This window comes from Stenella coeruleoalba, assembly GCF_951394435.1.
Source record: "Stenella coeruleoalba genome assembly, chromosome: 2".
NCBI lineage: Eukaryota > Metazoa > Chordata > Mammalia > Artiodactyla > Delphinidae > Stenella > Stenella coeruleoalba.
Window position 1 is genome coordinate 62,225,715 of NC_137147.1, and position 14,752 is coordinate 62,240,466.

At 38.7% G+C, this 14,752-nt stretch overlaps 1 protein-coding gene across 5 annotated transcripts in view; it reads right to left on the minus strand.

The window, feature by feature from the left end:
* The window catches only part of BRMS1L (BRMS1 like transcriptional repressor), a 41,416-nt gene extending 27,093 nt beyond the window's left edge, over nt 1–14,323 (minus strand). For all 5 annotated transcript variants that reach the window (XM_079914766.1, XM_079914764.1, XM_079914763.1 and 2 more), the window contains exons 1-4: nt 14,096–14,323; nt 7,844–7,934; nt 3,924–4,051; nt 2,058–2,137 (exon numbers count right to left, since the gene is read on the minus strand). In XM_079914766.1, the coding sequence (XP_079770892.1) occupies nt 2,058–2,137; nt 3,924–4,051; nt 7,844–7,934; nt 14,096–14,237 (441 nt within the window). In that variant the 5' untranslated portion in view covers nt 14,238–14,323. The remainder of the gene's footprint in view (nt 1–2,057; nt 2,138–3,923; nt 4,052–7,843; nt 7,935–14,095) is intronic.
* Nucleotides 14,324–14,752: the final 429 nt, after the last annotated feature.

Genomic DNA, 14,752 nt, shown 5'->3' on the forward strand with positions numbered 1-14,752 from the left:
ATCAACTAAGCCCGTGTGCCATAACTACTAACGCTGCACTCTAGAGCCCGAGAGCCACAACTACCGCAGCCTGTGTGCCCTAGAGTCCACACGTTGCAACTACTGAGCCCACCGTGCTGCAACTACTGAAGCCTTCATGCCTATAGCCCGTGCTCCATAAGAGAGGCCACCACAATGAGAAGCCCGCACACTGCAACAAAGAGTAGCCCCCGCTTGCCACAACTAGAGAAAGCCTGTGCGCAACAACGTAGACCCAACACAGCCAAAAATAAATAAAATTAAAAAAAAAAGAGAGATCAGAAAGGAAGAAAAAAGTTGCTATTATTCACAAATGACATTAGTATCTACATGGACAATCTAAGAATCTGTAATTAAATTATTAGAATTAAGAGAGGTAGATAAGATTGGATATAATATCCATATATAAATTACTTTTCTATGCAGCAGCAGAAAATAAAAAGCAATTTTTTAAAAGTTGTTACTAAAAAAAACAAAAAAAATTAACAATAACAACTGTAAGAAGGAAAAGAGCAAGATAAAATTATTAGGGTATTGATTTACTAAGAATTACTAGACTGAAAGCTGTAAAAAATGATGCTGTGACACTGGTGCAGAAAGAACCAAACAGACCAATGGAACAAATGAAAAAAAGCTAAAAACAAGCCAACACATATGTGGATATTTGATATAAAAAAGATGGGAGGGCTTCCCTGGTGGCACAGTGGTTGAGAGTCCGCCTGCCGATGCAGGGGACACGGGTTCGTGCCCCGGTCTGGGAGGATCCCACATGCCGCGGAGCGGATGGGCCCGTGAGCCATGGCCGCTGAGCCTGCCGGAGCCTGTGCTCCGCAACGGGAGAGGCCACAACAGTGAGAGGCCCGCGTACCGTAAAAAAAAAAAAAAAAAAAAAAAGAGATGGGATTGCTGATTAGTGGGAAAACAATGAAGAATATAATAGTGTCGAGAATTACCTATCCATATGCAAAAAAGTAAAATTAGAGCCATACTTTAACCACACATAAAAATTAATTAAAGGCAGTTTAGCAATCTGTTAAAAAGCAAAATTTCAACTTTTAAAAGAAAATACATCATTTTACCTCAAAGTGCGGAAGACACAAAAAGCATCTATCATAAAGGAAAGATGATAAATTCAACTACATTAAAATGTAAAATTTTGTTCATAAGGTCATCAGAAAAAGTGAAAAGATATTCCATTGCCTGGGTAAAAATATTTGCAAAGCAAATAACCAGCAATGCATTTGTATCCAGAGTATATAAAGAACTTCTACAGTCAATGAGGAAAAGACTAAAAGCCCAAAGTAAAGGCAAAAGATATGAACAGGCACTTCTTAGGAAAGAAAATCCAAGCAGCCAGTACACACCGAAAGACGTTTCACCTCAATTATAACCAAGAAAATGAAATAACAAGCTCCATCATTTTTATACCTATATATTCTTAGTATTTTAATGATTTATGAAGATATGGTACATTAAAGTAAGATAAGAATCATCATAGAACGCGTCCTCTTATTTTCACTAGTATATTTATGATCTTGTCTAGGTTTTATGAAAAGTTATCTGCAAAATCAGCACTATGTTTTCAAACGCTATTCAAAATAAACACAACATACAGAATTTATTTTTCCCCGTAGAGAATTTTGCCCTAAGATGTGGAAACAGATCTAGAGATTGAGAAATTAATATAGCCCAACAATCTAACTGTACTACTGGATATACATTTTTTGAGCCTTGAATATTATACTAATTATACTATTTTCAGTGATGCCAGATGACATAATCATTAAAGTCTTTTTAAGGTAACAGTTGCAAAACTTCTAAAATTATTTCACTTAGTTCTTTTCTATGGTCCCTTGTTTGTGTCCTATTTCCAATACAGCTTCCAGTGCAACTGTATTTAAAAAAAAACAAAACGTACAAGTGCTGAGCTAAAGTACTATTTAATTTTGTTTCATTTAGTTTATTTACTATTTTAACTGCTGTACTCATAAGACTTGAAGAGTTGAAATCAGCTTAAAAGTTAAGCAAAATAACAGTACCTCACAATGCTGGCGAGAAGCTTGAATTTCACATTCATATTTGTTCTTTACAGATTCTAAGCAGAGCTCTCTATAGATTCCTGCAACCAAACACAATTACTCTGATTATGTTAGCAATAAGGAGTTTCAATATCACTTCCCTACAGGAATTCTGTCCTAACTATTTTATAAGATGAATCAAGAAGAAACTGGCAAGTGAGTCTAACTTTACCTTTAAAAACTAAAAATAAAAGGCTCAGTTAAAATATATATCAAAGAAGACTAGAAAACTAATAAGAGTTTAAGTGCTAGAAAAAAACTACACTGCAATTTTTAGTTCTTACCCATTTTTCTAAAGAATACTCCTAAATGTTTGATAGAGAATGATTAAAATGAAAATAAAATTCTTCACCTATGAAAAACAATCTCTTGGGATTCATAAGGGAAACAGAGTCAATAAGCTCTGGTTTCTTAATCATACATACTCAAAGGAACAACTGGATACCATAACCATCAAAACCACTAGTTTTTAACTATTATTTATCTTCAGAGTCCAAAGCTTCCAAGAGGATTAAATGTAGAAACTAATATAACAAAATTTATAAACTGATACGAGGTTTGAGTGCTCCTAACAGGGCTTTACCTAGAGAATGGATGCTCAAGTGAGTTTAACTTAGAGGTACCAAGACAACAGCATAAAATAGGCACCATGGTCATGCAAACATGCCATCACAAAAATGGCAAATAAAGAGGTCGAGATGTATATGCTTAACTGTATGCCATAGTTGCCCCTAGAAATGTAATTCTGTTTCTTGTATAGAAAAGGCAAGGGACAGATATCTGGAACTATGCCATCAGCAACACATTCACACACACTACTTTTTGTACAATCAAAAAGTAAAGGAGGCTGCCTAACAGAAAAGTGAATAATTGACTGAAGTAATATTTCCTAAACATCCACTAAGTCTCACTTAGTGCTTTTAGAATGTCCAGGAAAATTAAGGACATGTTTACTTTTAAGGGTGTGCTAAGCCAATATGCAAAGACAGCAGATTAAGCATCACATCATCTACATACTTAATACTAAGCACTCAAGAATAAAATTTGGTTTAAGGTGGATTTAGTACAAAGATAACCTATTATCAACAATGCCTTAGGTATTATACAACAGGTACATGAGGATCAATTAGTGTCCCTCAAAAAGAAAACAATCGGCATCTCCATTAATTAAATTTCAGTTTTTAGTTTGACTATGAAAAATCATTAAGTGACCTTCAAATAGATATATCCCTTGTTATGCGTGGTAGGACACAATTCTGAGGCCAGATCCCAGTTACAAACAGAAGGCTGAAATTTAACCACACAAATATAGTACATCTTCATTTAGTCACAGCCACAAATGAGTCATCAAACTTATCAAAATAAAAACTCATGTCTAAACTGTAGGTTTGAAGGCGAATTCTCTGTTCTTTAATATCCTGATCAAACATTTAAAAAATGTTTTTACAAATAAAAAATCCTTATCACTCTTACAGATGAAAAATACTGAGGACTTAAATTGAACCTTAATAGGAAATTAAACTGCGATAGTAATAGTATCTCTTAATGAAAGTATCATGGTTTCTAATTGTTTCACATGTGTTTCACCCTCTCAACAACACTGTGAGCAATTTGAGGGCTTTTTTTCTTTTTTCAAGCCCCTACAGTAGCAGAGAAAAGCATGAGGCATTTAATAAATAACTGTGGGCTGACTGACAGTGAAATACTCTGGTCAACGTAAATACAGTTGTACTTTCATTAACAACAACCGCTCACTTGATAAACACCTTTTAAGTCTATTGAAGAGTTCATTTTCTACTATATGGAAAAGATGTTTCACTTTCCTACCTGCTACCTTTGTACGAATTTGCATATTTTCTTGTAAAGTTGCCAGTGGTTCCAAATATTCTGGTGCTTTTCCAGCTATGACTTCTTGTAGTTTTGCATCCACCTGACTTAATCGTTCTTTATAAAGTCTTAACAAAGCAAAAATTAAGATATTAATTTTAAAAGCCCAACAAAGGCTAACAATTTACCATTTCTATACATTCTCTTCTTAATATCATTCATATTCTAATAGCCTACCAAATGTATTTTTGCCTTGCTCTCAAGTGAAGAGAAGAATGCAGTTACATTATTTGGCTTTATGCACATAATCACAAAGAAATGTCTTTCTATTTTTTAGATATATCACTCTTTAATAGTTAACTTACAATACAAAAAATACAACTGAAATAACCACTTTTGGTCACTCTAGATGTTTTTGTTTTAACTGCAGAATAAATCAATTCTAAGAGAAAAGGTCAAATAAACACTGAGTTTAAAAAAAAATCATTTTGAATAATTTAGATACAGGCATTACTAGTTTTCAAAAATAAATAATTCCCTGTCTCCTCTCCGAGTTTCCTGAAAAGCAGTCAGTATTACAATATTCAGCCTACTTGATTTTTAAAAGAACAAAGAAGAAGTAGAGTGATGAAGGTAAAACCAATGGCTAGAGAACTTGTGATCTGGCATACTCAGTTCTTCTAGACTGCAAATGAAGAAGATATAACAATGAGTTGCTCAATAGATGGGGGAGTGAAAAGTGGGGCAAGGAATCCCTGTTGCTCTATTTATGAGTCCACATACAAATACTCCTAATTTACCAGCTGTCATCCCAATACCTTTAGCTTGATTATCAAAGACAGTATGTGAGACAACTCAATGTTTATTTTTAGCAATAATCCTGCAGGACAGAACTAACTCTTTTTTAACAGGAAAATGTTTAAATTGTCATTCTTTATGAAAGGCACTTCTAACCCTGGCTTTGTGGCATTTCAAGGGCATCCTAAAATTTCAAAGCAAACAATTTAAGGTCATTTTGTAAAATTTTTTTGCCATTTATTACTTCATCATAGGTGAAGAATATGTCATATACATCACAAGGATGGCATCTAGTAACTTCCAAAAGAAACCACTGCTTATGCTTGTAGGTGTTCGTATAAATAGCAGTTGGCTATTGAAAACATGATGATACCTGGCTTTCATATAAAATTCCACTCTTTCCTCTTGAAAATATAAACCAATACAATTAAGGCAACTAATATTAATTGTCTACTATTGGCCATTATAATTAGCATAGAGATTTATACAATGATTCTAAAGGAATAAAGCAAATTTGAGTGTTAATACAATAACTATTCTTTTTTTTAAACAAAAAGGGAAAAATTATCTGAACTAACTGCCAAAATAATACGTTATCACATCTGGGTTAAATTTTTCTAAAACGCAACATACAATGTGTAAAGTCAGAAAAGTACAACATGATACTTATAGTTTTTGAAGTTATAAATACAACTTTAGGCAAAATGCTAAAAATCTGATAAAAATGATGACTGCCCCTGAAAATCAAACTCATACAAAATACTGATAAGGTATCCTGAATAGGTGAACATCTTGAATGAAGAGGACATGTGAATGAACGATATTCAATTAGCTCACTTTTAAAAGAATAGATTCCTCAAAATCAGTATAATTTCTACAGCCTTGGAATCCAAGTATAAACTCATCAAAGGCAAGGATCATGAGTCCCTCAGCAGCAACCACAATACTATTCGCAGAATAGAAGCTCAATTAACGTTTGTTGGATGTTGAACGCTGAAATGAATGGAAACTTGGATGGCACAGGTTCCTCTATCTTTTTAAGGAGGTGGAAGAACTCACCTTCCACCACTTTACAAACTGCAAATTGTGGATTTGCTGCCTTAGGAATGGACTGCTACTGTGCCCTGTAGTAGCAGAACAGGCAAAGCAGGGTATTTATTACTACTATTATTATTATTACTATTATTATTATTATATTTCCCACCTCTGCCAAAGAGGATTTGAGACAGCTTACAGAGATACACAGTGTGACAAAATAAAAATAAAACACAAAGCAATGGGGCAAGACAAAAAAATAATTATAAACCTGGTGCCAAGATTTTTCTTTTCTAAAACATATTTCTAGATTCCAATTCCTTGAGAAAGAATCCTATTAAATAGTGGTAATGGGTCTACTTTTAACACTTTCAGAAATGAATAAAGCTGGTAGGGGGAACTGGCTGGTGGTCATAGTGAGCCATGAGAAAGTAATAATCAAGACAATTGCCTGCCCCAAGGTGAACAAGATTAGTCCAAATGACTCACTAGATGCAAAGTTCTCCTACGTAATATATTATACTAGCGCTTTACAGCAATTTTCATGTCTTGGATAACCATAAAAGGCACTTTAAAAGCTCAATAGGTGTATCTTAAATAATTGTTTAAGAATTATTCACTCACGGATTACTTGTGCTAAAATACAAAAATACAAATTTGCTTCCTCTTTTCCAGAATGATCCCAAATGAACTGAATGAACTCTCCATGTTGCCCAAATAATGGATTCCTGGGGATCCAAACTAATTTTAATTTCAAATTAATAATGTAAATCTTTAGAATAAGAAAATATCATGTTTTTTAAAGCCACAATTTTAAACTTTGGATTATTCTGGATTGCTTATATTAATTTGTTGCACTAGCAGGGAACATTATCTATATATTCATCTCTAATACCAGTGAAAGTTAAGACCAGAAATGGCATAAATCCAGCAGGATTCATATGGTAACCAAACCTGTCTTATTTTAGTCTGGCAATTTCAGATATTAAATGGGCTTTCATCTCTTCTTTGGGCCTCTCTAGGGAAGAAGTAGAAGAAAAGGAATAAGCAGCAAAATCACGAAGGATTCATAAACTGAAGAGCCAGCTTCTGAATAAGTTAAGGTGTCTTTCTCTCTTTCATTTACAATTCCTAAAATGTAGCTTGCCCCATAACCTTGCCAGCAAGTTCCAAACTGAAAGCTCACCTTTAAGATTTTTTTTTCATCTGCATCTGCATCTATTCTGTTCTCTCAAATCACTGGGGCCCATTCTTGCGTAACCAACTTTACATAAGAGTTCTGGCATTATAAGCAGGGGGAAAAAAATAATATCTAATAAACATGCACTACATGCCAGACAAATGGCTGAGAATTTTACAGACTGCTCATTCAATCTTTACAGTAGATAATAACGAATCTCTTATTATACCTTTGAAATCTGTCCAGAAAGCCTGGATTCAGAGCCTATGCTCTTTCTATTCCACTACAGTTCCTCCAAAGTAATGTGCCTTAGTGGAAGGGACACCACAGCACTTTCTGCACTAGGAGGCAGAAAGCCTGGCTTAATTTATCACTTTCTGAAGAACTATGAACAAATCACTTAACCTCTCTGAGCATCAATCTTCTCATGGGTAAATTAGAGATAAGACTATCTATCTCCCAACCTTACAGAGAAGCAAACTAAATAATGCGTGTGAAAACACGTAATGTATATATTACCCAATGTTAAGATATAAACAAAAATCACTATGCCATCTTTGGGAAATATCTCTTATTCTCACAATTTTAAAATGCTATCTTTATCCAATTATTTAACAAAGGAATAAATGAAGCAGATTAGAATCAAGGGTGCAACAACCCAGGAAAACATTTTCATTACCAACCCCACATAAAAATATTATATCCCCCCCAAAAACAGCCTCAAAACCCTTGATTAGTTAATGAGGCCTTCAGCAGGCAAACAATAGCCAAAGCCTTTTTCAGATCAGTCGGTCCCATAAAACACGAAAAGGAAAATAGTTTAGAGTGAATATAATTTCTCTCATGCTACTGTACACATGACAAGGTTAAGATTCGGTGACAATGACCTTCTGAAGTCACTACTTACTGATCCTTGAGATCGGTAAACTGTTTTTCAAGATTGGACATTTCATCTAAACATTCCATTCTTCTTCTTTCACAGTCTTCATCATCCATTTCTGTTAGTAAAAGGCAAATATCAAAGATAAAATTAATTTTATGTTCCAAATATATCTGAATGTTAATTCAAATGGTAAAAAAAAAAAAAGAAAAACACTGAAATATGAAGTTAGATATGCAAGGCCTACATTCAGCCTTAAAATACATATTTACCAAAAATAATTTCCACTATAGATTTTAACCTAAAATACAGATGAATTAAAACTATAACAGTCTCTAGACCTTCTTATTTTTATTCATTTTTAAATCATTTTAAAGGGCCGACATTAAACTGTGACTATGAAGTAATTAACCCACTTTTGGTCTGTTTTCCACCAAATCACGAGAACTTAAGCACCAAGATGATTATGTCCTTTAAAGGTTAATATTGCTCAAAAACACTTATGGAATTCTTCTTTCAGCACTGCTCACAAAGATGATTTGCGATTCAAATAAAAAAGAAGACTAATCTCATTATGTTTACCACAGAATATCTTGGTCTCCTACTCTTATATTCCCATTGATCCCTCTCCCCAAATTACTGTCAGTCAGTGCGAAAGAGGAAAATGAGGAGAAAAACAAGCAAACTTTTCAAGGAAAGCAACTGTTAGTTACCAGCTCTGTCCTATATTTCATATCTTCTATTTTTACATCACATACAGTTGACAATAACAGAAGCTCAAAATGATGTGCATATTGATCATCATCAAATAAAAGTCAAACTATGAGAAAGAGTTAAATTATGTTCAGTTATCTTCCAATAGTGAGGAAGTATACAATTTTTTTTAACTCTTCTGAAACAGATTAAAATTATTTCTGGCTCCTAATAGCTTATTCCTTGGCTATTTAAAACGTGGTCCCTCAAGACGACTCACTCTCCAATATCTCTGGATAGTTTTTCTGTAGCCTTAGGACCGGCCCAGTACCAAGGCTGGAGAAGAATAAAACTGTGGAAATTTAACATGCAAGACATATGGTAGAAAAGAAATGCTTTCACAACATGCAAAACTGCAAAGTTTATTTAAATAATTTCTTTGCACTTAAAAAATTTGACTTGTAGTTCAAATTATTGTTACATTTTTCACAAATTAAGTTGTTCATTATTTTCTGGGATAGAATAAAAAACAGTGAAAAATCACAAGGGTCAACATAAAAATTAGAGAGGCAGAATTTTAGTAAATAGATGTCATATTGCGAGATCCTAGCTCCCATAAAAATTAAAATTACAAAAAAAAACAAAGAACACTTGAAGATAAAATGTTTTACAGATCTAGGAAATGTATTCACATATAGTATAGATGTTCTTTCTCTGTATTCCTCACTTTTGAAATCTCACCTATTTTCATGACTAGGAAGATGACTTCCAAATTATGCTTCCCATACCAGGCAGGTCCCAACGCCACATTTCTACCTGTCAGTTGGGCACTCTGACTTAAATACACCAACAGGACCTCAAAAACAACATGTCTGTAATACTCTATCTTCCACCTTCATCTCAAATCTTTTACTTTTCTATTTCTGTTCATGCTACCACCATTCTCCTTGTATCTGGGTTTTTCTTCTTACCTTGACTCTTAAACTTGTAGTGATCAATCCCACTTTCTGCTTTTTTTGAAATCTTTCACATCTATATCTTTTCCTTTTCTAGCTCAAATCCTTCTCCCAACCAAACTGGTTTTCTCACTTTTTTGAATAAGCCTTAAGATCTGGCCTTTGCACTTTTTCTTATATTCCTCCTTCTATAGCAGGGGTCCCCAACCCCCAGGGCCATGGACTGGTACCACGTTAGGAACCGGTCCCCACAGCAGGAGGTGGGCAGCAGGCGAGCAAGCAGAACTTCATCTGTCTTTATAGCCACTCCCCATCGCTCGCATTACCACCTGAGCTCCACCTCCTGTAAGATCAGCAGCAGCATTAGATTCTCATAGGACCACAAACCCTACTGTGAACTGCGCATGCAAGGGATCTAGATTACGCACTCCTTATGAGAATCTAATGCCTGATGATCTGAGGTGGAGCTGAGGCAGTGATGCTAGCACTGGGGAGCAGCTGCAAATACAGATTATCATTAGCAGATAAGTTTGCACAGAGACGATAATAAATCAATTGCTTGCAGACTCATATCAAAACCCTGTCAGTGGGACTTCCCTGGTGGCACAGTGGTTAAGAACCCACCTGTCAATGCAGGGGACATGGGTTCTATCCCTGGTCCAGGAAGATCCCACATGCTGCAGAGCAACTAAGCCCATGCACCACAACTAATGAGCCTGCACGCCACAACTACTGAGCCCACACATCGCAACTACTGAAGCCCGCATGCTCTAGGTCCCACATGCCACAACTACTGAGGCCGAGTGCTGCAACTACTGAAGCCCACATGCCTGGAGCCCGTGCTCAGCAACAAGAGAAGCCACTGCAATGAGAAGCCCGTGCACTGCAATAAAGAATAGCCCCCACTTGCCGCAACTAGAGAAAGCCTGCATGCAGCAACGAAGACCCAACACAGCCAAAAAGTAAGTAAAATTTAAAATTTTTTTTTAAAAAACCCTATCAGTGAGTGGCAAGTGACAATTAAGCTGCATCTGATGGAGGCTTTATAGTGGCAAGTGAGTTGATGTACTTCAATTGTACAGCTGCATCTTGTGGCAGGCTTTAAGTCAGAATCCGACACTTATTTTAGTCTGCGCCTGGCCCACCCATTATTTTATTTACCACTTCCATCCGTGCTTCTTTCCCCCACTGTGCACTTGTCTCAGTCACAGTTTTGGTAAGCCCACAAGCTAACCCTAGCCAAAATGAGTAAAAAACAAATATCGCTGAAGAGCTTCTTTGAAAAGGGGGAAAGACCCAATGATGAGACAGCAGAAGACTCTAAGACTACCAACAAAAAGAAAGCTGGGTTTAAAAGAAAATACCAAGAGTCCTACTTAAATTACAGGTTCGTTGCAACAGGTGATTTACATTTTCCAAGCCCACTTTGTATAACATGTGGCGACCAGCTATCCAACGAAGCCATAAAACCTTCAAAACTGCTTCACAACATGGACACCAAGCACCCTGCATTAAAAGACAAGCCTTTGGAGTTTTTCAAAAGAAAACGACGTGAACACGAAGAACAGAAGCAATTACTGAAGGCCACCACTTCATCAAATGTGCCTGCACTGAGAGCATCATTCTTAGTGGCTAAACGTATTGCTAAAACTAAGAAGCCTTTTACTATTGATGAAGAGTTGATCCTGCTTGCTGCTAAGGACGTTTGTCGTGAACTTTTAGGAGAGAATGCAGTTCAAAAGGTGGCACGTAAAAAAAAAAAAAAAAAAAAGGTGGCACGTGTTCCTCTTCCGGCTAGCACCGTAACTAGATGAACTGATGAAATAGCACAGGATATCAAGGCACAATTATTAGAGAGGATTAATGAGTCACCGTGGTACACAATCCAGGTTGATGAATCTACCAATATTGACAACAAGGCAACAATGCTTGTTTTTGTGAGATACATTTTTCAGGAGGATGTGCATGAGGATATGTTATGTGCACTTTTGTTGCCAACCAATACCACAGCTGCAGAACTATTCAAGTCTTTGAATGATAACAGGAAAACTGAATTGGCCATTTTGTGTCAGTATATGCATAGACAGAGCGGCTGCCATGACTGGACGGCTTTCTGGTTTCACTACTCGGGTCAAAGAGGTTGCTTTTGAATGTGAGTCTACGCACTGTGTCATCCATAGAGAAATGCTGGCTAGCCAAAAAATGTCACCTGAACTTAACAACATTTTTCAGGATATGATTAAAATTATCAACCACATTAAAGTACATGTCCTTAACTCATGTCTGTTCACGCAGCTCTGTGAGGAGACGGACACACGTCTTCTCTTACACACAGAAGTGAGATGGCTTTCTAAAGGTAGATCACTGGCCAGAGTTTTTGAGTTATGAGAGCCGCTCCAGAGATTTCTTTTAGGAAAACAGTCACCAACGGCAGCACATTTCAGTGACACAGAATGGGTCGCAAAACTTACTTGGTGTGACATATTCAACCTGCTCAACGAACTCAACCTGTCACTTCAGGGGAGAACGACAACTGTGTTCGAGTCAGCAGATAAAGTGGCTGCATTCAGAGCCAAACTGGAATTATGGGGGCGACGAGTGAACACTGGGATTTCTGACATGTTTCAAACATTAGCAGAGATTTTGAAAGAGACTGAGGCAGGGCCTTCTTTCTCCTAGCTGGTGCATGATCACCTATCTCAGCTTTCTAAAGAGTTGAACATTACTTTCCAACCACAAAAGACCCCAAAACTGGGAAGAAATGGATCCGCGACCCATTTGTGAATAAGCCAGGTGAAATCGACTTTGTCAATGCTAGAAGAGGATCAACTGCTTGAGATCGCAAATGACGGTGGCCTTAAAAGTATGTTTGAGACAACTTCAAATCTCCATAGGTTCTGGATTGAAGTCAAGGCGGAATATCCTGAAATTGTCACAAAAGCACTGAAAAGCCTGCTTCCATTTCCAACTCTTATCTTAATGAAGCAGGGTTTTCTGCAGTGACAGCAGCCAAAACGAGATCACGGAGTAGACTGGACATAAGCAACACATTACAGGTGTCACTGTCTCCCGTCACCCCCAGGTGGGACCATCTAGTTGCAGGAAAACAAGCTCAGGGCTCCCAGTGACTCTGCATTACGGTGAGTTGTATAATTATTTCATTATATATTACAATGTAATAATAACAGAAATAAAGTGCACAATAAATGTAATGGGCTTGAATCATCCCTAAACCATCCCCCCCTCCCCGGTCCGTGGAAAAATTATCTTCCACGAAACCAGTCCCTAGTTCCAAAAAGCTTGGGGACCGCTGTTCTATAGAAACACCTGAACATTACCACTCCAGTCCAAGTTCTACCCATTCTTTGAGGTAATTTAGGTAACCCCACCTTCTTCATCTAGCCTTTGCTGACCACCCTATACTGAAAAGATTTCCTCTGCCTCAATTCCTACAGTATTGTTTATAGTTAAGCATTTGTTTGGCAATTTAATCAAGTGGTGACCTATGACAGCTCTTTAATTGCAGTCAGATTATAACTATTTATAGCTCACAATGAGTAGAACCCAGTACTGCACAAGGAAGTCACTCAGAAATACTTATTTTGGGGTGGTTGATTTATTGACTGAAATTACATACTTCCATGGAGGTTTCCTTTGAAAGGCAAACCTGAAAAGAGGGTGTCAGGGTGCTGACAGACTGTCATCAACTTGTCATCAATCCTTGCTTCACATGGCCAAAATCAGGACAAGACAAAGAAATAAGTCTCATCTTCATCATATGGATAAAAGGAAAAGAATCCAGGTAATCACAAATTCCATGTTTTTTAAATAACCATTACTAAAAGTTTGCAAAAATTCACTTGTGGTGTTAACCTGCCCTCCTCTACCCCACCCCACCTTCCCCCCCGAAAAAACAAAACTAAAATAGCCCAAAGTTAGAAAAGATTGCAGGAAAGAAAAGATTTGGAGAATTTCAAAGTTGCCAAAAATCAGCCAATTTATAAGCATATGAAGATCCCCAATCACCCCTGATGTTAGGCTCTTCTTAGTCTTGACAAGTGCAGAGAGATGCTGTAAACGGTCCAGCTCCCACGTCAGCCCCTCGAAAGAGCACTAATATCAAGTGCTGACACGCTGACTTGGAAGCTGAGATTAAAAAATTCTAAGCCAGCCAAGAACCAATACAAATCTACCCTCGGCTCCGACAACCCACCCACGTTGACAAGTAAGGGTTGCAAAGGTGCAAAATAAGAAGTCGGTGGTCTGGGAAGAGGAGGCATTTGCAGGGTCTCCCAGACAAGATGCGGCACATTCCTGGCTCCGGATAGCCCCGGGCACTACCCAGAGATTCCCAAGGGCGGGGCGGACCGCGAGCAGGACCGCGCAGCGTACGGGAGCTGGGCGAGTCCAGGCCCGGGCCCTGCCCCGCCCCGCCAACCGGGACCCGCCAGGAGCCGGGCAGCGCCCAGCGAACAGTCCGGGTGCCAGGGAGAGCTGGGAGCCAGTCTCCGCCCCTTCCCTCTCTCTCCTCCCCGTTCTCCCAGCAGGACGCAGCTGCCCGGCGTGCGGAGAGCGGCCTGTCGCTAGCCTGGCGCGAGGACTCGGGGTCCCAGCCCGCTGGGTCGCGTACCTGAGCTATCTCCATCCTCGGAGACCGACGAGCTCTCGGTGTCCTCGTCCTCGGAGCTGCTCCCCTCGTTTTCGGCGTAGTCCACCTCCATCTCATCGTGATGGTTCGTCTCCTTCTTATCCCCTCGGGAATGGACTGGCATTTTCCAGCCGCGCCGTCGCTTCCCACTCCCGGCGCCCAGCCCGGCCACCGCCGCTTCAGAGAAGGGCGCGCCGAACGCCCCGACCCACCCAGCGGCCGAGCTTTTTCTGACCCCCCTCGGCTCCTCCCCGCCCCCGCCGGAGCCTCACAACCTAACCCACAGGCTTTGCGCTGGGAGCTCTGCCATTGGTGGAGGCAGTCCTCCGAGCCTGGGGCTGGAGCTTGTCCTGCTCGGGTCCGGTTGGTTGCCGGTAATTACGGCGCGGCCTCGCGGTATGTGTCGGGAGTTGTAGTCCTTACTGCTCAGACCTGTAGGGGCCGCCAGCTTCCAAGCTTCAACAGTCCTGATCACTTCTCCCCTCTGGACTTCAAGTCCCACAAGGCACGAAAGCTGCCAGAGTCGATCGCAGTTTATAAACTAAACAGAAACAGATTGTGAGAATTTGGTCTGTATTGATTCTTTTCCCGCCAAGTGATTGAGCTCCCAGGCCGTCCAAGATGTTTCTGTCAGACGAA